At 29.4% G+C, this 26,253-nt stretch overlaps 2 protein-coding genes across 3 annotated transcripts in view; one reads left to right on the top strand and one right to left on the bottom strand.

Moving 5' to 3' along the window:
* Window positions 1–11,813, top strand: part of LOC106685317 (peptidyl-prolyl cis-trans isomerase slr1251) — an 84,433-nt gene extending 72,620 nt beyond the window's left edge. Inside the window, exons 8-9 of one of the 2 annotated variants that reach the window (XR_010843892.1) lie at window positions 8,091–8,276; window positions 11,457–11,813. Coding sequence is in view for 1 of the 2 variants with exons in the window: in XM_014427912.3 (XP_014283398.1) it covers window positions 8,091–8,126 (36 nt within the window). In the remaining variant the exon portion in view is untranslated. Of the gene's footprint in view, window positions 1–8,090; window positions 8,307–11,456 lie in introns of those variants that run through there. The other variant, XM_014427912.3, reaches the window with a different exon arrangement.
* LOC106685314 (bridge-like lipid transfer protein family member 3B) overlaps window positions 1–26,253 on the bottom strand; it is an 84,057-nt gene that overhangs the window by 4,259 nt on the left and 53,545 nt on the right. The window contains exons 11-18 of the mRNA XM_014427908.3: window positions 25,234–25,409; window positions 19,557–19,797; window positions 19,280–19,388; window positions 14,923–15,148; window positions 13,845–14,084; window positions 12,213–12,442; window positions 6,013–6,226; window positions 1,678–1,812 (exon numbers count right to left, since the gene is read on the bottom strand). Of these exons, the coding sequence (XP_014283394.1) occupies window positions 1,678–1,812; window positions 6,013–6,226; window positions 12,213–12,442; window positions 13,845–14,084; window positions 14,923–15,148; window positions 19,280–19,388; window positions 19,557–19,797; window positions 25,234–25,409 (1,571 nt within the window). The remainder of the gene's footprint in view (window positions 1–1,677; window positions 1,813–6,012; window positions 6,227–12,212; window positions 12,443–13,844; window positions 14,085–14,922; window positions 15,149–19,279; window positions 19,389–19,556; window positions 19,798–25,233; window positions 25,410–26,253) is intronic.

Below are 26,253 nucleotides of genomic sequence, written 5' to 3'. Positions count from 1 at the left end.
TATAATATGACCATTATAATCTGTAATTGGGTTTATACAATGATAATAAATTAGGCAATTATCTCAACAATATGAAAGATAATAAGGAAAAACAAAATGTAATTTACAAAATGAATTGCTAGAATTGTGAAAGTGTGTGTATAATGGAGAGACTTCTAAAATATTAAAAACAACATAAGAGTAATTGTAAAAATGTCAAAAATATCAACACAACAGCACTGGCACAGCACAGCATAAAGTATAAATATTATTTTGATTTTACAAATCCTAAAATTTTAGATATAGTAAATCACAAAAGAAACATAAAAATAACAGAAGCAATATACATCACAAAAAAATGGGTAACACTATTAATTTTAAGACAAATACCAAAAATTTATGTACACACTACATAGATATAGTAAATAATTTAGTAGTTTAATATTGTATAATAGTATTGGATAGTAGAATAAATTTAATACATTATTGTGTTGTAATATGTTTAAAAAAAAAATAGTTAATAGATTAGTCATCTTTTGTGGAAGAGAGATAGAAGAGTATTAGCTTAGTTTATAATATATTTGTTATCAATGATAAAGATAACCTGGTTTCAAGAAGGTATTTCATATCTCCTTATTTATAATATTTTTTTTAATTATTAAAATTTTATATTAGTGACAACAATATGTTATTGCTGGCATTATGGGACTAACAAGGAGAAAACAAAATGTAATATTTTTTAGTTTAAGTTGTAGGCCTTTATCAGGACTAAGTAAAACTAGATAACAACCTATGTGTAATATTATAAAGGAAAAAAACAGTAAAACAAGAAAACAATAAGATAACTAACAGTAATATAAAAGATAATTTGGAAATATAGGAGTCGTGAAATAAGTGAGAATTATAATAAATTAATCTTGCATATTTAAATAACAAAAAATTAAAATTATAATCGTAAGACACATAAGGGAGATAAAAAATATACCAATATGTAAGATATAATGAAGGTATACAAGGAAGAGTACCTTTTCATTATCAAGATCAAATTAATAATTAAAAAAATGTTTCACTTATTAGTGTATTTTCTTCACTAATGACACGCCTCTCCCCAACCAAGTTCTTATAAAAAAATAATAATCAATGAGTTCCTATGAATAAAACAATTGAATGAAAATAAATAATAAATTCAATTAATATGGTTCACATTCTAACCTTAAATATTACAATTTTTTGTTTTTCCTATCTTGCTTTGAGGTTAAAATTAAAGGAAAATAACGTTTGATTTATATGTTAATGTCTAGAAACTTGAACAAGTTTGGGAGACATTGTACCCCTCTTTTTAGCATTTAATATGCCACAATATTATTGGGTTAATGATAGTTTTAAAATATAGAACACACTCAATGAAGTATAGTCCATCACTTTTAAGAGTTCTACATTTTAAAACTCACCCAATACTACCACTACTACTAATAATAATATTAATAGACTACATGCAACTTTTTATACCAAACACAAACTTAGTGTCCAAAAAGATAATGTTTCAATAATATTCATAAATTATAATAAATATCAAAATAAATTATAGGGGAAAATCTCAGTTGCATTGCAAGTAAAATTAATTGATCAATATTTTTAAAAAATATGATCATTATTATCATTATCATCAATCATTAGATAGTTGCTGACAATTATTACCTGAAATTCATCCCATGGAATTGCTGCACATTCCTCAACAGCAACATTAGATATTTGAGCTTTAATTACTGATTCTAATCCTTTTGATTGTTGTACCACTTCTACTTGGCCTAATTTAAATGTAGCTACAGATATCTGTAAATAATACATTTTGAATAATTATTTGTCTAATCAGTGTGGTAAACTGTAGTGCAATACTCATTTTTATAATATTTATGGTCTTATAATTTAAACTGTCTTAAAAGAACTAAAAGATCAAATTAATCACAAAGAAGAGAGATAGAGCATACCAAACATTATTAGTTACAGATAGAACTGTATGGTAATAAGCCATAGCTAAATACAGAAAAACTTTGATTTCATAATTTTTCCGAACAAGCTGCAATATCAGGTCAGGTAAGAAAGGAAAAGTGCTGAAATATATATATATATATATTGTAATATGCTCTTTTTGATGTATATAGGGTTTTTAATATGTTTTATTTTATGTATCATTTTAAGATTGTTAATTTGTTTTGTTTATCCAAAAAGCAAGCTAACCAATTTTTATTGTCTATAATAACTTCGTGATTCAAAACAAACCAAGATGGCGGTACGTTGAATCAAGGCCATGTTGAGCAGATTCAAATATCATAAAAACTATTTTAACTCGTCCCCTCATAATTGAAAATACAGTAAATTAAAGGAAAAATAGAAATCAAGAAATAGTGCTAAAGAATAATATTCAGAAAGTAAATCATTTGCAAAAATCCCTAACTGTTGTGCGACAATCGATGTTTACATGTAACATGGAGACAGGTTTTGGTTTTTGGCGGACAATCGTTGTGTGGACAGAAAGGAGAAAGGATGTCTTCAGGATGAGGAGGTCCTCATCAATTTCTGTCAAGAAGGAAGCCATTTTGTACGCTAGGACAGAACAATAGAAAACAAAGAAGATACCAGGGATCAACAAAGTGGAAGATCGCGAACTTGGTTAGTTTTGTTATAACTAAATTTGAATATATTGTAAAATAGATATTAATTAAATTAAGTTAATAGTAAAAGTGTTTGTATTCTGATTGCCTAGCAACAATACGCCCTGAGATTAAGAGTCTTTTTATATTATAAAAGTTAAATATAATTCTATTATCCATTTGGTATTAATGTTCTTAATTTGAACCCAAGTTATCTCTTATATTTGAAATAAGTTTTATATAACTATCAAAATTCTTTTTATTTTATTTTAAATAATTTCAAATTATTACAATATATATATATATATATTTTGTTTAATTAAGTTTAATATATCTTTGATGTGCGGTCATAAGGGCTTAGGTCACTTTTTGAGGATTTGCAGATTATATCGTATTATAGCACTAAATCAGAGCTACCGGTTGGTACTAAGGTCTTTATGCTTCAGATAGACTTATTACTATATTGTTTTATAAAAATATCAATAATTAGATTTTACAAAATGTTTTGAACTTTTTTTTGCTCTCCTGAAAAATTCATTTTTTTGACTTAAGCCCTTATGACCGCGCATCAAAGATATGTGTGTATAATATCTCTCTATTAGTAGAATCTAAATGGCAAATATTAGTAGAAAAGTTAGAACACTAAGATATAGTTCATCAACTCTAATATAATTTAAAAAACTATCAAAATTTTACCAAATAACAGAATATTCATATTTTGATTGAAGAGGAAATATAAGAAAGATTAGTTCATTTAGTAAGAATAAGCATACCCCAAATATTTAATATGATTCAAATGAGTAATTTTTTAAGAGAATTCGGAAGTAGGTAAAACAAGGCGACTCAATTTCCTCAGTTTTTTTTGTTTTTTTTTAATTTAGGCACTATAAGACGATATTATACATGTAATACATTATATTTATACTAATATTATAGATTATACAGAAAAGTTTTAAAACTATTGGTAAAATACCCATGCTAAGCTAAGCATGAAGAAACAACTTCAATTAGGTTAAAAAACATTAATGAAAACCAGTAAAGAATTATATAAAAAAAAAAATACAAATAAGACAAACAATATGGGTAATAACAGAAAAGTTGATACTACTGGTAATGTAGATATAATATGGAATAAAGTTAAATAATAAGAGAAGTTTCAGTATCAGAAGTCTATACTAACTATACAAAATAAAATTCAAAAAAGAAGTAAAAGTTATTTAAATGATGTGAAAAGCTTATTATTTCTCAGCTACAAAACTATTCCATTTGTACCTACTAACCAGAAACCTAAAAATTTAAATTAACAAGCCTACTGTTACTTTAAGGGGGGGGGGGGAATGGTCAATTATTTTATAGAAAGAACAAAGCCTTGAGGTCTCCAAAAATAATTTTGGTAATAATAATAAATTTGGTATAATAAGTTTATAAACAAGATTTCAATGGAGAATTTAGAAGGAAATAAAATCCAAAATCACAATGCAAGAACCCAGTAAATATAATAAAGGTAAAAAATACTTAATAATAAGAAGATGGTCAACTGTATATATATATATATATTAAAAAATACTTCCTCAACTGTTTAATCCTTTCTACCTTCATTTGGTAGGAAAACTTAAAATCCATAAGTAAAAATTATTTTTAGAATGGAATAACCAAAAGCTACTAAAAATTAAAAACTTAACTACTCAAAATTTGAATCTGAGGATAATTTTTGTTACAAGGGTAAAGAAGATCATGGTATTACCATTTTTCTTTGAGAAATCGGATATCATTCCATGATATTTATTTATAATATCAAATAACTCTGAATTAAAAAATATTGATATATCAATTTGATCCTTGTCTTATTTCTAAAAGGTAGATATCGGTCCCATCCATTAGCTTTTAAAAACACCATGGATGATGGTCCAAGTCCTAAAAAGAGTGGATGGCACCATCTGGGATAAGACCATTACTGAATATTAGCACCTTATATCTTTATGTGGTCCAATCTGCCAGTTGCTAAAGCTTTTGGAACAAATCTTTGTATTTAGTATCGATATCAACATGTGTTACCACTTTTTATGTTTTCATTATACTATTAAAATTATGTCAGGTTTGGTATTTACAAGTGAGCAGTCTGCTGTGATAAAACGATCCTAAGACATATATTGTTTTCTTTTCATCAGTAGTATATTTTTCATGTGATGTCAATAATAAGAAACTTGGTCAGCTATCATGCTATTGTATAAGGCCAATGCTTAGTGCATAATCTTGGCTAGGTTTTTGCCCTCATAAGATATTTTTTACCAGCTAATGCTTGACGTCTAGATGATATATGCTAAATAGACTCAACAGAAGGTTTACATAAAGAAATAGGTCACTGATATCTTATTCATATTAATATTTTCATGAAGCATCTATGATAATTATCTGATTTAGAATATCTAAAATAAATCCTTCTGTTTCAGGAAGAAATAATTTTTTTTTGTCCCCAATGTGGAAACATGCTGGTTAATTCCTAACTGTAATAAAGCATGGTAGAAACACTCATGCAATGATTTATTTTTCAAATTTTTAATCAGAATTTCTTAAGTAGGAGCCACTTCATGCTCTAGTGAAATGAAGTTTAAAACCATGTATAAGTGATTCCGCAGAAGAAGGGCATACTTTAGCAACTAATTAGGGGTGAAATTCAATTGTGCAAAAAATTGGTATTTCTTCCTAGAATGAAGCCAAAATAATTTTTAGAGTCAAGAACAATTTTTATGACTAAATTTCAAATTTTAGATTTTCATATAGGAACAGGTCACTCACTATATGTTATGTGGTACACATGACTGACTAAACAAGCTACCCCAGTTTATTTTGAGAGTTTTATTTTTTAAAATAGCAACACACGTGCGCGGGGCACGCACACACACACACACATATACAAATTTTTAAAAAGGTAATACATAGTTTCCACTTGTTATAAAAAATTGAAAGCTAAAATTAGTAATTTTAATTGAGCTGTTTTTTCTATATTTTTACTCTTATTATTCAGCATCAACAAAAATCATAAACATAGATTTATTTATTTTTTGTATATAATTTAGAAATGGAACTTAAAACATAACAATAAAAATACTGATGTTTTGGATTTTAATGGAATACAGAGAAGGGAGGTGTGTAGGCAAGGCCTTTTAATATTATTGGCATAGAACCTACGGGTTAGCTAAACCTTCTATTCATTTAAACAAAGTTAATACAGCCCTATGTAACATCCTCTATATTTACCTTACACGCTTCAGCCATTTTCAGCAGACAGATTCTAACAACACACACTTTAATGAACCATAACATAATTTCTGATAAGATTAATAGTTACTACTGTCATACTTCAACATTAGTAAAAAATTACCAAATCACGCCTCTTATATGAACTAGCATTTGAATGACTTTCACTTGCTGTAGTAGCACTCATAGTTGTACCAGATTGGTTATCTTCCTCAAAGGCTTCACTTCCAATATCTACTCCTTCACTTAAAGCTTCATTGCCATCTACATTAAACATATCATCACCAAGACTTAGTTTATTAATCACAGAATTATCACTATCAGAACTGCCATCTGATCTGAAAAAAAAGACAAAGAAATAAAACATATACCATGTAAAAGATTATCATAAAACTCTACCTATTAGAAAAAAAATATATTTCTTTCTATATTTAGAAAATGTTATTACAACGTTATACAACAAGTAAATTAAAAAATATAGTTCGTAAATCATTCATAAAACAATATCATAGCATACTACGAAAAAGTCACAGGGGTTGATAATGCCCTCATAATTCCAAAAGATGCCCATCACTTTGTTTATTTTTCTAATTATGTAGTGGGCCAAGCTGATTTGTTACAACATAGCTACAGAACAATAAAATCTGAATTTTGCCAATAAATATACTTTCTATTATATATTTGCATAACCTTTCCCCTGTCAAATTGCCTAATTTACTAGTAATATTGTTTTTAAGATCATCAGTATGAATACCATTAGTATTAAGTGAACTTGATACAGATAGGTCCAAAATCCATGTATCTAAAATCTAGCTACAAGAATTTTTGTGTTTCTATAATTATTTTGGGAACATGTTCACGTTACCTCACAAATTTAAACAGTGTGTTATTTTATGTGTGATAAATGCAAAAAAGTGATCCAATATAAGAACTGACCATTTATTTATGTCAAAGGATAGAGTTTTTATACTAATAGTATCATTTTTATTAGATGTGTAATATGATTTATTAATTTTATTAACAATGTGCTCGTTAAATATTAAATCCAAATCGTTAAGGCAGATTGTGCCAGTATACATATTTACCTCCATAATCTGTACAATTTTTAAATTTTTGATTTAATTTTCATTGGGTCATAACAGTGATAAGTGATCTTCCTTTTGAGGGTAAAGTTGATTTTGCAATCTCTAGTTTTTCCCCAGGGCATCTCTGTAATTCCCAATGAGACTGAGTGATTATTTTTTTTATGGAATTTGATATTAAATTAAGATGAATTCATAACCGACATTTTTTGATCTGATGGAGTAAATTAGAAATAAAATGCACAGTTTGTGAACTTAAAAAAAAAGTTTCTAAATTCAATTCTCCATAACGATCAATTGTAACTGTGTCATCTATTCATTGATGCATCATCATCATAGCAGCCATTTAAATCTCCAAGGAAGATAAAGAAAACTCAAATTTCAATAATGGATTCTTAAAGGAAATAGAAATTTGAAACTCTTTTGCTCTTTAATATTTTTCAATTTTTCGCACCATTTGTTTGCAAATCATCAAAAACCATAAAAACTTTTTTGCAGTTTTTGTCGAAGTACACCTTCAGGTCGTGTCAGATCAAAAAAATTGCCTGATATGAACATTAAATGTGATTTACTATCAGAATCTATAAAAAAATTGACCCATTGGAAATACCACATTTAGGTGCCCTGGAGAAGTATAAAATTCACTCAATTTATATACAAATTTTCAATCCTCTAACTCAATTAGGAGCTGTAGAAGTGTGTAAAACCTCGAAAATCACTAAAAAACACTTAGATAAACAGAAATTCATGTTTACTTTTATTACATTGTTCTACCTAGAAAAAAAACCATCATACCGAATTTTACCTCTTTCGATCCAAAGGGTGCCGTGACCAAATGTAGAATGGAAAATATGTACATGTATAAGTATATATCTGTGTTTATATTATATATAAATATATATATTACGTAATTTTCAACACACCAATGTATATCTACAAACGCACATACATACACACACATTTGTATGTTGAAAATCATGTAGCCTATAGGTAATTAATAAAAATATGTAAAATAGATAACCAGATCAGTTGGGTAATAGAACAATGTAAATTATAATTTAAATAATAGTAAATAGAAGTGTTTATTTATATGGGTAATGTAAAAGAGGACTGTTGCTAGGTGAAGATCAAAACAAGTGCCGGCTCACATGACTAAGGCCTATTGCTTGGATGGTGTGGAGTTGGTTTATAGTTTGTGTGGATGTGAATTAAAGCATTATAAAGCCCTAAATTTGTCTCTTCACAAGTTTGAAGATGTTATTCCGGAAAGGAGATCAGATGAGACAGAGTGGATTGGAAGAATACAGTATGTATACTATAAGAGAAAACATCTCCAATGTAGCTATAGTGTGAAGTAAATCAATCAATTAAATGACGTAGTAAAATTTAGCCAATTTATACCTTAGTAGAGACAATATATTATTATTTTTTTTTTTGAGGCACAATAGTATTAATGACAGTTCTGTTTTAATGTTTTAGTTCGATAAAAAAAAAAGTACTTCTTTTCTTTCTTTTATTTTTAATTAATCTCTTTTTTATTTAACTATTAGAAATTAATTATTAATTATATTTGATTTATTTTAAATATAGAAATAGTTAATTTTAATTTTTCTTCAATTGTGTGATTCAGGACTTCACTAATACCTTTTGTTCTTAAAATAAATTAGTGTGGTGCCTGAAATCAGTTTTAATCTATTGTTTTTTTTATTTTCTATGGTTATCCAAAACGTTTATAAAACTCTGGTGTCTTGACTAAGTTATCAGCGAACCTTTTGCATAACCCAGCTTGAAAGAATACTTTGAAGTAGGTAGCATAATTTGGCACCCAAACATGTTATGGATAACATATTTGAAGAAAGGAATAGAGACTCAACATTTTTGAGATAAACAGTTTCGAAAATGATTATTAAAAATTCTCATACCTCTAACTATTATTCAGAGCAAAGACGGCTCAATCCCAGAATCCGAAAATTATACCTTCTTGGCATGTTTATATTCCAAACCTTAACTCTAGGAGTGCATTCTGGGTTCCCTAAGGACCCCACAGTTTATGTTTTATCACATAACTTTGGGAAAAAAAAAAAAATGCATGGCTATATGGGCACTTTGTAATAAGGTTGAAAGCTGTGTAATAAGGCTTTCAACCCTGTTACAGGCTCGGTTGCCATCCAAATTCACCGAGAAGTGGTTTTAAATTTATCTGGGGTACCTCTGGACCCCAATGTGCACTTGGTGTAATTATTTTTTCTTTAGTGGAGTATGAATTGATCCCAGGTTCAATTTTCTCTTCTTCTTACATTGAGGTAAGTCATTTTACTGATATTTTTTCTTTCAAATCATGGTTTAACTCTCACAGTGTTTCTCTGGAGGAACATCTTGTATTTTTTTTTTATCTCAGCCAATTCTCTTGGCATCTCAAAATTGTGACTCTGTTGCAACAACAATTACTCTTGAGGTAGGAGATTCATTGTTATACAGCTTTTTAATTGATAAAAATTTTAATTTTGCCTCAGACACTGAAAGTTGGATTTCTTCCCTTGACTCAGAAAGGTAAGTTCAATTATCTATAATACTTCTACTATTTGAACATATACTTCAAGGAAGTTTAGCATAATTTATTATATATGTGTAATTAATTAGAATGTGATCATTTCCTCTAAATGTGCTTTGGTCATTAATTATCACAGAAATTAGTTATGTTACTTCCATAGGTTACCATGCAGTAAGTTATCGAACCTCAGTCAGTTTTCAATACTTTATTTTTTTTTAAAAAGTAAATAGTAGCTTCAAATTATATTTTCTTTGTAATGTGTACTTTTTACTTAACACAATTTTCAAGTTGATAAATTTTCTAGAAATAATGTTCTGCCATGTAATTGACAATATTGGTTTAAAAAAAAATATAGTTTAATTAAATAAATATATCCGATATATTAAAAATTAGGGTAACTCAAAGTATTAATTTTACGAATTTCATAATTAGGGGACTCTTCCACCAGTGGTAGTTGAAACACAAGTACTTTCTGCCATAAGGGAGCAACCCAGAGACCTGGGGAAAACATACGGGTAACCAGTTTATATTTAGTAAGGTTTTTCCCAGGACAGCTAATAAAGCAATTGAGAACAAACAGAGTAGACAAGGAACAGGAGGAGATAAAAAATCCTGGCTAGAAATTTCGATGGGGTTAAAGTCCCACCTTATTTTCCTTCTCAAGATAAAATCAGCCAATGAAATGATAAGATGAGAAAAATTTGTGCTGAATATAATCTCCATACGTGCAACCTTCAGATGTTATAATAAAATGTCATAGCTGCAATAAGTGATTTTTTTCTGTCATACAAATTTTTCAAAAAGAAAACTTCAAACTAAATATTTTGTTTTTACTGCCCTATTTGTCCTGGTTTTGTTTCGAGAACTAACCACAAAAATATGAAAATCTATAACAAACCTGAAAAGGGGATAATAGAGCTACAAGTCAAACATAAAAACAAAAACCTCAGTTCCCCAAGAATATGATATTGGAAAAAGCTACTCTAAGAAGGTAGGAAAGGTAATAACACAAAAGAGTCATGTTCAGACTGATCTGTAAGCTAGCTGATTGCTTGGAATTGCATGGACGTTTTTTAGCCTTATTCCTTATACAATAAAGTTTCGTTGCTGATAGTTAATACAACAATCATCTTATTGAAATAAATCAATTTAAAATTTGAAATATTTTAGCCACTTTTGTTTCATGGAAAATTCTAGAAAAATTTAAATTAGTTCCACTGTTATCTACTGGCAGTATTTGAAACAATAACTGAGTTATTTAAAAATTTTTTAGAAATTGATATTGTATTTTAAAAATAGTATTTTAGAGATGTTTTGGAATATAAAAGCTTTGGAGTCACTTAAGACCTCAGTAACCCTCCTATATTATTTACCTCTTCACCATTCATTTATCCATCTACCTGTTAAATACAAGATCCCAACCTGCCAATTTTTACATCTCTTCCCATAGAACAGCTTCCTTGAAAAATCCTTTACTGTACGAGCTATCTCATTTTGGAATTCCTTAACCATATCTATTCATAAAGCTTCCTCCTTAACATCATTTAAACATCAATTATGTATCCTTCTCCATGCAAATCAATCTTCCGTAACATTGTAAATAATAAATACCAATACAAACTCGCATAAATATCATAAAAAAAATAAATATAAATATAAATAAAAATAAATATAAATCGCCTTCTTTGTTTCTTTTGTTCATATTTTATGTATATAATTATTATTGAAGTTTTATATAATTTTGTTTAATATCATTTCATGGTTTTTTTGATACAATTACATGTTTCTCTTGTTATTCTTATATATTGAAATTAGCTAATATTAATCCTATTCTATATAATATGTTTCTTTTTTATTTTATTTTTTAGGTTTTAACAATGTCCTTTTACTATTCATGGCAACAGTCACTAGTTTTAATGTTTTATGTTATTATAGATGTAGAATATCACTACAATATACATCATGTATCCAAAAAACCAACAAGGCTTACAAAATGGATCACTACTCCTCTCCGATGGCCTTCGATATAGAACAGAAGTCAATTATTTTCAAGGAAAATCCAGCAAAAAAAAAGGAGGGGATTACAGGTGATTAGAGCTAACAGATTTTAATTTTGCTGATTTCATGGGATGATTTATTCTTCTTGTTAATGCTTGCCAATGGCTAACAATTTATAACTGTTATCTTCCAAAAACAATAATAAAAACACTCATTGAACAAATCATCTATCAAAAAACCACCAACATTCAACACTGAACTTATTTATTAGAACACATTACTTTTGTTTTCAAAACAGACACACTATGTAGTATCCATATTTAAATATTTTTCAAAACAATAATTCACTGATTTAAATAAAAATCAACAGGTAGAATTTCAAATAAACACTATTAGAAACTGAAAAACAGCAATGCCACTCATTAGCACATAGATAACAGGATACCCTAATACAATGGTACTCTGGTATTTATGCCGGTAAGAGGTGCAGCTTTTGATATACTTACTGATTTAGAGCATTGGGGATGAAATAAAAATTAATTTTAATGTACAGAGATCAAAATATCAAGAATAAAGAATTAGAGAAAAAAAACCTCTAGACTTTATTGACCTACATACACAATTATGTAAACAACTAACTATCTACATAAAGATCAACTAAATAATTTATAATATAATTCTAAATAATCTAACCTGATTGAAATTGTGTCACTAACTGCATCATCAGGAAAAGGTTTCAAAGCAGAATCAATCATTTTAGAAAAATTAGTAAATCCTTTTTTTACAGATGACAAACCCATCAGAGAATTCAAATTTGACTTGGGGGAATCTAACTTTATGGGTGATGCCAAATCTATGGATATTTGATCACTGGGTGGTGAAGTAGCAGAAACAGTATTTTCTCGTTTATAAACAGCACCATCCTAAAAATAAACATTGCATGAAAAAATAATATCAGATTAGTCAAAAAGTAAAAAAAAATCAGCTCATTAAGTTCTATGTTTTAATTGGTTTCTGGTTTATATTTACTAAAACTAATCTATAAATAGCCTATATAAAGTTTTCTTGCCTTTCCTTAACTCTCCACTCTGAACCAATACTTCCTTTGTCATGTTTGGCTCAAACTCTATTTATTTTAATCTAATTTCTTAATTTTTGAATTTTATTTTTAATATTTAGTTCTGTCAGATGTTCTTTCACTCATAAATTGCATAATTTTTCACTATTCTTGTTTTATTTTGAATACCTTCCCTTCCCCCTATCATTATCTGAATTACTGATGTCACCTATTTCATATACAGGCAGTCCTCATACTTATGTCAGGTTTCATTCCTTGAAAAGTGGCTAAATTCTAAACTTAAGTCAAGTCCTGCTTGACAAAAATGTGAATACACACATAAAGCCGTTTTGGTACCCTTTAGTCTAAAAATAAAGTTTTTTAAATAATGTCCACTTAATTTCAAGAGCTATATTTTTTATTGAAATTGATTTTTTAGTGACTTAGTTCGAGACAAAATTTGTTTTCGAGCAACACATAATCGAACACATTAAAAAATAAGTTGGTATCTATATTATTTTGTTCATTTCTTTGATTATTACAAAATTTAAGTATACTTTAAACCTATTATTATTATTTCGGGCCATTTTATGAATTGTAAGCACGTGTCAGGCCCTTCATGCTTTGATAAACCATTATCCAGAACTAGTATTTTATTGTATGATTTAAAGATTACAAATACTAACAAATAGGTAAAATTAAAACAGAAAATAACTCATTTTAAAAAGTAATATATGATTGAGTATAAAATAAAATTATTTTATAAATTGAACAGATGAATTCGGATTCTGAGTAGTTGAATTTAGATTAAAATAATACCAAGAAAAATGGATGAAAAAATTATTTTACATTTTTGTACTGCCTAATGTATACTAAAAAACTTCCTGGTGTTAAAATGTTTCATTTCAGATTTTTTTTTTTATGGCAATGCCTAGTAAAAAGTTGTTTTGTCCGATTGAATTTGCTTGACAATAAAAGGTTCCAGGTATAAATTGGTTAGCGATGTAAATCCAAAATAACTTGAAATGAGGCAAAATCCTGATTGGAATATTATTGACAGGAAATAAAGTTAAAAAATACAAGAGAAAAAAATAAATTACATTTGTGTGTTTAAAACAAATTTTTAAATTTAAATACACAAAACAATTTCAATTCAAAACTTAATTTTTTTTTTCTCATAACAAATATCTAAAAGCATTAATTTTTTAAACAAAAAATTAAATAAAAATATTGTTATACTAACAGTATCTTAATTAAACAATATATACCTGCAAATTTGTTGTTAATACAGTATTCCATTGAATACTAGGATTAGTTACAATATCGTCAGCAAGACTTGAAGTATCAGGAATCACTGATTCCAAATCTGCACCAGAAGATTCTTTCCCAGGAGTTTGTGAGGGCATCACCAATGTGACTTCAACCTGTGGTATTACAGCTCCAACAACTAAGTTGCCACTTTTCTCATGCTTAATTCGTTCAGCATCCATTTCTAACATTGTAACCAGCTAAAATCCAATAACATCAGCATAAAATTTAATGAACAAAAAATTACTACATAAAATAACATTTAAAAAAATAAATAACAAGGTTATAATTGAAATATTTCAAAACAAAAGCATAAAGCCTCTCCAATCATAGTTATTAAATAATCTGTCAACATTTCTCCGACTAAGACATCATTAGGACTCAAATATACAGTTAAATCATGTAACTAAATCCAAATCATAAGAAATAGTTCATCAGTATTGCAATCCATGACTTCTAACATTTATAACTACTGTACATTGAACAAATTTAGATAATGCATCTAATGTAAATATGTCAGACCATACTAAGAATAAGGAATGTTAAATTCAAACATCCAAGGGAGGTCCTATTCAAACTCTTGTTTTTTGTTACATGGAATATAACACTGAAAAATTATTTCTTAAGGCTTGAATTGAGTAATGTGATTTAGCTACTTGTTGATGATACCAGGATTTGCAAAACATTAACTAATTAGAACTAACTGTGATTTGAGACAGAAGGCTTCTATTTAGAATCTCCTAAGAAAATCCTAATAATAATTTTGTCTATTTTTTCAGTTTTGCTGAAATTATTTATTTTTAATTAAATTAAATTTTTTTAGCAAAGATTATTAGCATAATGTTTGAGTATGTTTTATATATAAATAATATATTTTTAAGAGTTAACATATTTTATTTACTTAAAAAATCAAATGTTTGAAATAAATTAAATGAAAAAATAACTATAATAGGATAAATCAACACACATTTTTATGTTAAATTAACATTAAACTAGAATAAATAAAAAAAAATAATTTACAGAACTATGATCACTTACCTCAGTCATTTCATCAGCAAGTCTCAAAAGAAAGAGCAATTGATAATGGTTGATTTGTATGGATATTAAATTTGAAATGTATGCTAGTGCATTTATATCATTTTTAGGACCATCCATATGCAACCATATTTTCAAAGGAAATGTATCTAAAAAGGCAACAGGACGATTGTGTGCTATACCACGTGCCCCATAAAAATCTCCCCAAAGTGGTTCCAGATTAATACACCTATTAAATAATAATAACATGAGATAATTATAATAAAAACTATAACAATAGTTATAATGAGGTGAAGATAGTTGACCGTATATATTTAAGAGGAGGAGATGGGGGGGGGGGGGGGGCAGCAGAAAAAACACAAATAAACAAAAGAGAGAGAGAGAAGAGAAAGAAATACTTAATTCATTCATGTTGCCCGAATACATCGGGTTGCTAGATTACACAGTCAATCCGTGACTGGACATATATAAATTACATATTTTTACATGATATAATATAATAGAAAGATAACATTTTTTTTTTTCAGTTTTCTTTTACAATTAATACCAGTCTACAAACTAACTTAAAGATTTTCGATTTATTCCTTTTTTTTTTTCTTTCCCTTCTATTTCACAACCCTCATTTCATTTGATCAACAAATTCCCCTATATAACAAGTATTAAAATATTTAAAATAAAAAAGTAATTAATAAAACAACAAATAAGATATGCGATGAATGCATGCCATCCCTCCTCTGGATAACTCCCCTACTCATTAATTTCCATGCATGTGGTGGTGTATGATTCCCAGGGAGTCAAGTATTATATTCTCTGTCAACCTAGACACGTCTTGGACATCGACCCCGAACTCCTCCATGAAGCTCCTAGTTGTGCTGGAATCGTTCCACGGGCTCCGAACCAGAGGCCTCTCACGTTGAAGTCCCGTTCTCCGAAGCCCTCACGGAACTTCCCCTTGAGGAAAGGGATACATTTATCGTAGATTTCCTTCTTTTCCCTATCTACCTTATTTGCCTGGTCAAGGTCGTTATTTTCATATCTCACGGTATGATCTAGAATAATTGCCGACTTCCCCTTCTAAGGAAAAGCAACAATATCCGCGTATCTTGTGGATCCATCCGTATCTACGCAGTAGTCCTCGTCAAAACAGGCAAAATCTCTTTCTTTTAGGAGCTTCATTAACTCGTATTTCACTCGATGATGTCGGCGTGTTATGAAGAGGGAGTTGTTGGGGCATTTCCCCAGCACATGTGCTGGTGTTTTCGGCAAGAGGGACCTAACTTCTCTATCCTGTCCGCTAACACCTGGGACTTCACGTAGGGGTGCATAGTTTATATTCAATTTCAGGGCATTGGACCATTCAGAGCCTGTAAGTATTTGTTTATCATAAATAAACTTATTTTCTCTCGGGGTCTCTTTAAAATGGCGTACTCCAATGCCCTGTCCCCTGCAGTTAGCCCATTCCTCGAACGCATTTTCACGTAGCGATTGTCGTAGAGCTTTCACACTCCGATGCTCCTGATCTACGCCCAATCTATCTGCACATTCAGCGATCTCAGCTGAACAATCGAAAGTGGACTGCAACAGAGCATCGGGTACATTTGACAGTCACTGAGCAATGGACCAGTGTTGTAGGGGAGCCTCCCACTGGCAGCGGATCAAGCCTAGACCTCGGTACCTCCTCGGACCATACAACATCACCGTGGAGGTGTTCGCAGGGAAAGAATCATCAGGGCTGTTCTAAGTGAAAGGTTGAACAGCAATAGCGAAAGGTTGAAGCAAGTCTGTTCAACCTTTCGCTTTGAAGAGCCCTGATGAAGCCCTACAAAGTGGGGCAAAACATTGGACATTAAAATAGTTATAAACTATTTATATGTTTTTTGACCACAACTCTGACCATCTTCTTATATTTAAGTTTTACGGTCAACTATATATACATATATAAACAAAAGAATATTTATTTGTGCCGACGTTTCTACCTCATTTTCAAGTCTTCATTAGGGCTATAAAAACTAAAAAAGATAACAACCATCATTCAGAGAAAAAAAATAAACTAAATAAGAGACTAACAAATTTCTTTTTTTTTTTTCAAACAAAAATCCAGCGATCAAAAGATCGTGGAGATAAGTTAATAAGAGATTAATTGACTGATCTTGAAGACCCACAAAAATATATATCTATAACAGTCAAGAAAAAAGTTATCAATATACAATATATAAATATATATAGTGAGTCTTTTCATAGACTTCATAAGGAGCTATCCATAGAAAGTTGGTGAAACCATTGGGAATTGAGTGCCAAAGTGGCCGAGACTGGCTAGAATGTTTTAGAATATCGTACAAGTAGAATGTTTCCTAATGCACAATACATTTCCAAGATGTATGAGAAGGTTCCAGACCATGGAAGGTATTTCTGGTTCCAGAAAGTTCGAGAATGATTTAGAAAATTCCAGAATTACTAGGAACATTCTCGTATGTTCCATTATCCTGTTGTGGTGAGGATCTATATGGATCACCTCAAAAGGATGGATATATATTGGTGAAAGTGAACCTTATACCTCACCCAAGATTTAGTACACTTTCGGAAATAGATTAAGGTTGAATCACAAAAAGTGACAGTCATAGAAAATGAAATGAATTTCAGTGAAAATGTTTAAATTTAATAAGTAAATATAAACAAATCAGATTGACCATTTCTGGGTTGACATAAGGCAATGTAGTAGTCTAATAGTGTAAGGAGCTTCAGGGACCCGTGCATAGAGACAGATCATTACAAAATCTTGATGAAATTCTATGATGAAGTAGAATGTTAACAAGCTCCAAATGGAAGCACCAGTATTACTCTTTAAAGAGTATATGGATAGAAAACTGCATGAAACTCACATGGACAGAGATTTGAATGAGATAATGCCAGAAAGTGAGACAAAAAAACAGTCTGCAGCAAAAGAGCTAAGAGCAGCAAACTAGGCAATAGGATATTTAATACCACAAAGGAAAGCAAGAGGTAAAGAATGTCATCAAGAAGAAAAAGTTATTGAAGAGGCGGCCAACAAAAATGAAAGCAGAAAATTTAATAGGAAAAAGGACAGTCAAGAAAAGTAATACCTCTGTAAATAATTGGATCAGAAGCAAATAAATTATACTCCTGACCACAAACCAAGAATTTTTGATAAGGAAGAGCATTACCAAGACCTATTGAACAGTGGTGGTAACAACTCATTTGGGTCAGCCACAATCACATACAGAGAAGCACATATATTTGGGTAGGAGAACATATGCCAGAAGAATGGAACTGTACCATCAATGTAATTCACAAGAAAGCAGATGTGAGTAAATGTAACAATAAAAGGAGAATTGCTATAATATATAATTACAATTTGCTGAATGTTAGGTATAAAATCTCCACCAAGCAACTATACAATCAACTTACACCTAATTATTAAAGAGAAGTAGGTGATTACTCATGTGGATTTTGAAGAAATAGATCAACTATTGATCAAATATTTGTTCTTCAGCAGATATATGAAAAGATCTAGGAGTACAACACAATGATATAGAGGTTTCTTATTGATCTCAGAGCTACAAATGATAGGATCTACAGATCTATAGTGTATGAAAGAATGGCATACTAGGAAAAATAGAGAAGTTTACAATGTATTTTGGGACCTCTGCTTAGCTGATTCCATGAGAATGAATAGGTTGCTATGATATGGCCATATTAACCAGATGAATAAGAACAGGATGGTGAAGAAGATTTACAAAGGGAGCACACTCACTACAAGAAGAAAGAGGCAGAGTGCATAAGTACAAAGTGTTGAAGAATGTGCGAGGGAGCAGGAATCTAAATGGTGGCTGACTGAGGCATATGGCCGCTATTAAATCAGGCCAAAGACCACTACGTTGTCTGTAATACCAGAGGATGAAGAAGAATAAGTGAATATCAATTACTTAAGATAGGGAACAATGTGCACTAAAGCAGAATTTTAGTGTGATAAGTAACATTAACATTTAACATGAAGCCGAAATGTAAAAGAGCAGGAAATTATTACAGTGATAAATCAAAAAGAAATAACTGCTAAGTAAAGAAAAATATGAGGAATGAGAAGCACTATAAAATGAGATCATTATTACCACTGCAAATGAATCTCACAAATTTTCCAAGTGTATATTGTGGTGAACAGAAGGAAGTCAATCAAGTTGGGCAACTATAAGCAGAATCATCATCGCAGAAAATCATTAAAAGTCTCTTGAGGGCTTTACATGAGCAGAATCAATTTTTTTATGGATTCAAAACAGCAGCTACATAAATTATTAAAGATTAACACTTTGAATTAAAATATGTTTTTGTTAAACATGAATATTACCAAACATCTCTTGCTTCAGTCCAGAGTAAAGTTTTACTTAAAGCATTAACAAATTCAGCAATAGATCCTGTTGGGAGTGTTTCAACTAATGAGCGAACATGATCTTTCCCTACAAAAAAGTAAATATAAATATACAAGAGACAAAATTAAATATGCAATACATGTAAAACTAATATATTTAAAAAAAAAACTTCATGAATTTTAACATAATAAATCTATGTCTTCTAATTAATTTATCATACATAAAAATAAATCAACATCAAAATCAATAAATTACCATCAACATGGTCCAGAAACTTCTTAGAAACCACAACAAGGTCTCCATTTTTTACTGGAAACTCAGAACCATAAAACAGAGAACCAAGCTCAGATGCATACAGACATTTAGCTAAATCAGATCTACTGCAGCAATCAACACTTCTCACATTACTCAATAGAGCTCTACTAACTTGAAACTGTAAAGATTTCGGCCGATCTCTTTGCCCATATTGATTTTCATTATTGCTCTCAAAAATTAACTAAAAAAAAAGTAAAAATGATCAAAACTCATGAAAGTACTTTTTGTACACAAAAACCTTCAATAAGGTGTAAAATTCAAATTATATAAACAAATATATAATATTTATTTCACCATAATCGTTGATCATCAAAATAAAAATTTAAACAATGAAAATATATCAATCCTAAAACTATGGTTGGTCTTTAGTTATTAATGTACACTGTTGAAACCCACAGGTATATATAAATCTGTGATTACTACTCATTGGCAAATCAAACAACAAAACTTTACTTAAAAAGCAGGAAATAAGTACTAAAACTATCTAAACTACAAGTAACAGAAAACTGTCAAATTAATATAGATATAGCTTGCACAAAATAGACTTTGTAGCATCACGCTTTATAACAGCAAAAACCATCAAAAAGAGATGTACTCACTCTTAAAATAGCTCCATTAAGTAAAAGATTCTATTGTAATTTAATGCACAATACAGCTAAAATAGAATTATTGATATTTATATAAACAACCATCATTCAGAGAAAAAAAATAAACTAAATAAATATCATATTTTTCTTAAGTTTCATTAAAAAAAAAAAAAAAAACTGCTATTAAATGAATTATTAACTAAGGATTTCAAGTTTTGATAAATATGTTAGTCAATTTTAATCAATAGTTTAGATTACAACCTCCTAGTATTTCTTCATATGAACTAAAAATCATGAAATCCAATTTCAAAGGTTTTTTTTCAATATTTATATTTTTTATTATCTATAGGTTTATTACTTTGGCATACTTATGTATGAAATGCATAGTAAAGGGAAGTTGTGATAATGGAAAATGTAGAAATGAGTTTTTAAGGTCCTTAACTCCAAATAACCAAGTCGTACAGAATGGTCTTTATGTGTGTATGTGATCAACCTAGCTCAAAACTTTTCTCTAAAATTGACTTTCCGGTAGTCCCACTTCATATAACTGATTGTACATTCCACAATTTTCTTAAAAATCCCACCCCAAGATTTCCCACATTCTAATTTTGATACTTACCGGATCATTGAATAATATCGGGTCAAACACTCCAAAGCTCTCCAGTAGTTTTCTGATCTGCAATACCCAGTTATATAGCAAACTCAACTGGTTGTTACTGTCTAGCTGCAGTAGCTTCAAATAACATTATTCGTGAAGCGAGTAAAACTCATGTTAAATATGTTCATTAACCAGGACAAAGTTAGCTTTAAAACGTGATATCCCACAGGAATGGGTGCCACTTCTAGTCTTAGCATAAAGTGGGGGGGATATCGTTGCAAACACAGTAGTCACTTGTAGTACCTCACTTATTTATATAATATATAATATAACATATTTATATAATATACAGTTGGAGAGCCAAAGATTTAAGAAAAAAATAATTCATAACACAAATAAAGTCTTAGAAGGTAATGGAGGGTGATGAAATGCATAAATAAACTAAATTTATAAATAAATCTTTCTGTGTTTACAAGGTCGTTATGACTATAGTTAGTTTTTACCAGCTTTCTTATGCATTAGACTGATTCAGAAAAAAAAAGATTGTGTAAAATTTAATGGATTTCTTAAGGAACGAAAAGTATTTTCCAAAAAAAATAAAGCCTCGAAGGATTTTGAAAAAAACATCAATTCAAAAGGTGCCTGAATGAGGTTAAAGGTAAATTGTTAATCTTTTCAGAGGATTCAGATGTATGAGGAAGTTATTATATAATAATGATGGACATTATAGATGGACTCAGGATCATCAAAACAAGAGATGTTGATCTTAAATTTTAAAATTCTAATTTCTCTGGATTTTTTAATATAAAAAATCAAGAATAGGTAAGAGAAATCTAGGGAAAATAGGAAAATTTCAGCAGTAGTCGAATGTCTTTAAATATTTAACATGAACCTGGATGTTTATGCAATAACATAATTTGGTTGCCTGCATTTTTTAAACAGCTACACGAATATCTTTATGAATTAGTTTACTCAGGTGCAATTAGCCAAATTTTATTTTGTATATTCGGTGATAAATGCCTATTGGATGATTTAATTAATGTAAAAAAAATAAAAAAATTAGAATGCAACATTGGATGTGAAATTGTATATTATAATCATAGGTTCATTTTCAAGGAAGAACACAGTAAAAAATCAATGAAATAAGGCTAATTTCAGTAATTGAATTCTTAGAATGTGAATTTTAGGTAGTTTACTTTCTTCAGAAGTGGATAATGTTTATTATCATTATTATTAAAAATTCCATAAGTAAGTTCATTGTTTTCTTCAAAGTTAAAATCTTAAATAGAGTAATTGGATTAAAATCTTGAATTTGAAATAGATAGGTATGACTCAGAGCAAAAAGGAGCATGAAACAATGAATAGTACAATGCTACAAGATTATTACAAGATGAATGTTTCAAATTATTTAATCAATTGCAAATGAAACTTGTACATCATCCCAAGTAGGAATAAAAAATATGGATAAAGTTTTTATGAGAAATTTGGGATTCTATATTCTAGAAAATATAATTTGAATTTAAAATATGAATGGTTCAGAGCATATAAATTTTTTATAATTTTTTTTTTAAGATGAATAAAGATCATTTTATAATAATAAAAAATATTTTGATCAATAGAAGATTAAGTTTCTTATCAACAAATTTATATATGCATTTGGTAATAATTCGTAATACAAGATACATCACTAACTAATTCATTTGCATTTTATTTATTTTTTTATTATAAATTAGTTTTGAAATACAGTCATTGATAATTTTCTTTTACACTCTGATAATAACATTGTTAAAATTCACTAACTTATTTTGTACCGTTTCAAAGCCCATTAATTGGATGACTCCTTACCTACTTAATTTTACAAAACATAAAGTTATGTTAAACAGCATAAAAAATAAAAATTAAAACTGGATTTCAATAATATTGTTGTCATAGGTATTGGTTTTTTGGCTTACATACTTTTCTGTAAGTCCCTCATTCAAATAACTGAAATCGCTAATCATGAGAAGGAAATAGAGAACAAGGTATGGTGAGGTAAGCCAAGTATATATGCTTATTTAAATGAGAGAGAGTAATGAAGTACTTTGGCAATAACTGAAGAAAGGTTACATAATTCTGAGGTAAGTGGGAAAGACTAATTGAGGAAACCAGATCTCACTTCTGGTTTTAGCATCGTAAAAGTTGGTTTAAGAGGGTGGGCTCATAGGACAGTTAATTTTTATTTGTAAATGTAACATTAAAATTTAAATTAAAACTTTGTCTAAATTTTTTATTTTTAAACAAATAATTGTTGTTTACTACAAAATATTTTTTGATAAGAACTCTTTTTTTTCTGGTTGTGAAGTAAACTACAGTAATGATTAAAAAGCGTAATATGATAGACTAATTGGCGAATTTCAATGCAGTTTACTATAAATTTTTATTTTCATGCAGTTAAATTCAAGAGAAATAAGGGATATATTTCAACATAGAAACAGGAGATGTATCCCTTTTAAGCTCAATGAGAGAGTTTATAAAAATATAGAAGCTCCACCCTAACAGACAGGAGCAGGATCCTTAATTGACGAAAGAATCTCTTAATCTTAATTGATCTCCTGGATAACAGGGAAGAGCAATTATTTTTATATCATAACAATAAAAAGGAAGTAGAAGTTATTGAGAAATAAAGAAGTGATAGACTTCATGATTTGATGAATTAACAGCTGACTTCTTTAAGCAGGGCAGCAGTGAATTGAGGAAATTTCTTTGTTAGGATATCACAATGGGATTAACCAAACAAGCGCACAGGAATGGAAGGAACTCCTGGAGGACTGGTATAAAAAAGTGGTCTATCCCTATTGACAAAAATAAATATATTCTGGACTATTTTATTTACTTTTGCAGTCAAGATATCAATAAGAATTTTCTTCTAAAGAATTTTTTGTAAACAAAAGTGTATGAAGATGAAAAAATGAACTGTATGAAGCCATGGAAGAGCTGGACATCCCAGTGAGATTGCTTTTTTTGGTGAGAGTGTCTAATATAAATAGTATAACAAATATTGGAGATTCAGAGCACTAAATGGATGATTAATAATACAGAAGTTATATAAAGAAGGTGACTGCTTAATCTATCTCTTGTTGGAATAAGCACTGGAGTTAGCTGAAACAGAGTCTGATGTGCAAGTAGAAGGGACCATTCTCAGATCTAGGAATTCGCTGATGCAGGTATCATAAGGAAAATCATTCACCTTCATGCAGGACATCTTCCTAAACTTATAAAAAGCTCTAGCAAGAATTAGAATCACTATAAACTCATCGAAGACCAGGTCTGTAAAGGTAAGTGTACAGGGTGCAGCAAGAAGGGATACAGAAGTTCAGATTTACTTTTGAGTGGGCACAAGAATTGATCTGTTTAGGAAGACTAGTTCATTCCAGTACTTAAATGCAGCCTATGAAAGACTGAAGGATACTGACAGCTAATAGGTGCTATTTTGTACTCCAGAGGCATATGAAGAGTAGGTCTTTCTTTCGAACAACAATTTTAGAATGTACAATACTTTATTTAATAAGGCCTGTTCTCAATTACAGTTTAGATTACCGGACTCAATTAAGAACCCAAGAAAAGGTCTTAATAAGATTAAACACTGCATACTACAGAGAATATTTTGCCCAGTCTTTAAACTAATAGGGAAAGCTAAGGGCAAACGCAGAACTATAGGAGCTGAACCAGAATACTGACCTCGTAACCAAATCCTGAAGCTCTTCACTGACTAGCTACACTGAAGACCAGGGTAGATAGCCAAAATTGAGCTGAGCTGATGGTGTGACAGGCAATGCAAGATCCATTCTTGGCATCTGGAAGTGGAGTGGAGCTGCTCAAAATAAGGATGACTGGTGGCTGATGTTTATAAAACGCCCACACCCCTTATGGGTTTAGTGCCAATAAAGAAGAAAGAGGATTACAAATCAGATGGAAAGAAGAGGAATGCAATACATGATTTTGTTATACATGAATGGAGTTAACATTTTTTTCTAGAATTTTTTAAGTTTAACCTAAAAGTATTTATAAAATAATTGTAATGGATATGAAGACTAGTCCTATTAGAATTCTGTTAATATAAAAATTTGGCCTTTACCACAAACTAAAACCTGTAGGGACAGTTAGGGTTGTAAAATGCACAGTAATACAAAACACCTAAAAATCAGCTAGCCTACTGGCTAGATGATTTCCCCACCTATCCCCAACAATTTTCCAAGAAATCTGAAAAGAAAATGATGTTCAGATCTTCTAACATGGCAGATTAATTAAATTAAAAAAATTAAATTAATCAAAATACAAATAAGATAAACTTTATGTATGCCTACTCAAACTATTAAGAATTAAAACTTAACACAATAAATAATTTCATTATAATATATAAATAAAAAAGTTTATGAATTTAAAAATAGATTACCCGAGGCATGATGGCTTCAATTTTGACATCAATATAGTTTAAAGCAGCAGATTCCTGTTTTGTGTTTACAAGCGACTGATGTAAATTCAATGCAAATGAATTAAGCCACAAGACCGTCAATAAATCAAAGTTAATATACACAGGGTTTATTTGAACGTAGAACTTTGGGGATGGCACTGTTAACATAATAAAAGAAAAATAATATCTTATGAAAAAAAAAAATGATTAAGTATACAAAATGTGTATTTTTAAAGTAAAAGTTACTAAGCCCTTAAGTTCCCAGTGTACCTTTATTTCCCTAAAAATAGCTTATCTAAAAAATATCCTGTATTGAAAAGTGAGAGAAATATGTTTTTATATAGGAACGTTGGGATAGGACTCCTAGTCCTAGTCTATTGTTTCACCACAACTTTTTACCAGTACCTACTGTGCTGTGTTATTAACAATAGAATGATTTACTTTGCAAGACATTTATAAATGAATTCAATAAATAATTGGACAAAGAAAAACTCTAATGTTTCTATGTATTATAATTTTAATTTCAAAAATTTATATTTTGGTAATTTTAAAGATAAATTACCAACAAACTTGGCATTCATATGAGATTATTTTTTGTATATTTTTGTATTGAAAGTTAAATGGAAACTAGGTCCTGTTTTTTTTTCTTATAATTATTATTATTATAAGTATTAATTGTAAACATTTTTAATCTTTAAGGTATAACAAAGAATTTTTCCAACAGGCTTCATTGTTTGAAAAGCTTTCCAACAACTTATCAACTTGTTTGAATGTTTTTAAATAGGAAAATGGGTATGATGGAAGAAGGAATATTGAAAAAAACCATAAACCAAGAAGTTCTCCTTAATAAATAACAAATAAATAAAAAAACCAATGAAGTATTCTTAAGTTAATACTAAACCTACCAACATTTAATGTATACCTAATGACCGTGCTACAAAAAAAAAATATACGCATCTAAATGTAGAAAGAGATTTTAGCCAATTGAATTGTAAATAAAAT

The sequence above is a fragment of the Halyomorpha halys genome, unplaced genomic scaffold (assembly GCF_000696795.3).
Source record: "Halyomorpha halys isolate HHAL.00 unplaced genomic scaffold, Hhal_1.1 Scaffold680.1, whole genome shotgun sequence".
In the NCBI taxonomy this organism is placed as follows: domain Eukaryota; kingdom Metazoa; phylum Arthropoda; class Insecta; order Hemiptera; family Pentatomidae; genus Halyomorpha; species Halyomorpha halys.
The sequence above is the reverse complement of the archived record's forward strand: the minus strand, read 5'-3'. Positions and strand labels throughout refer to the sequence as shown.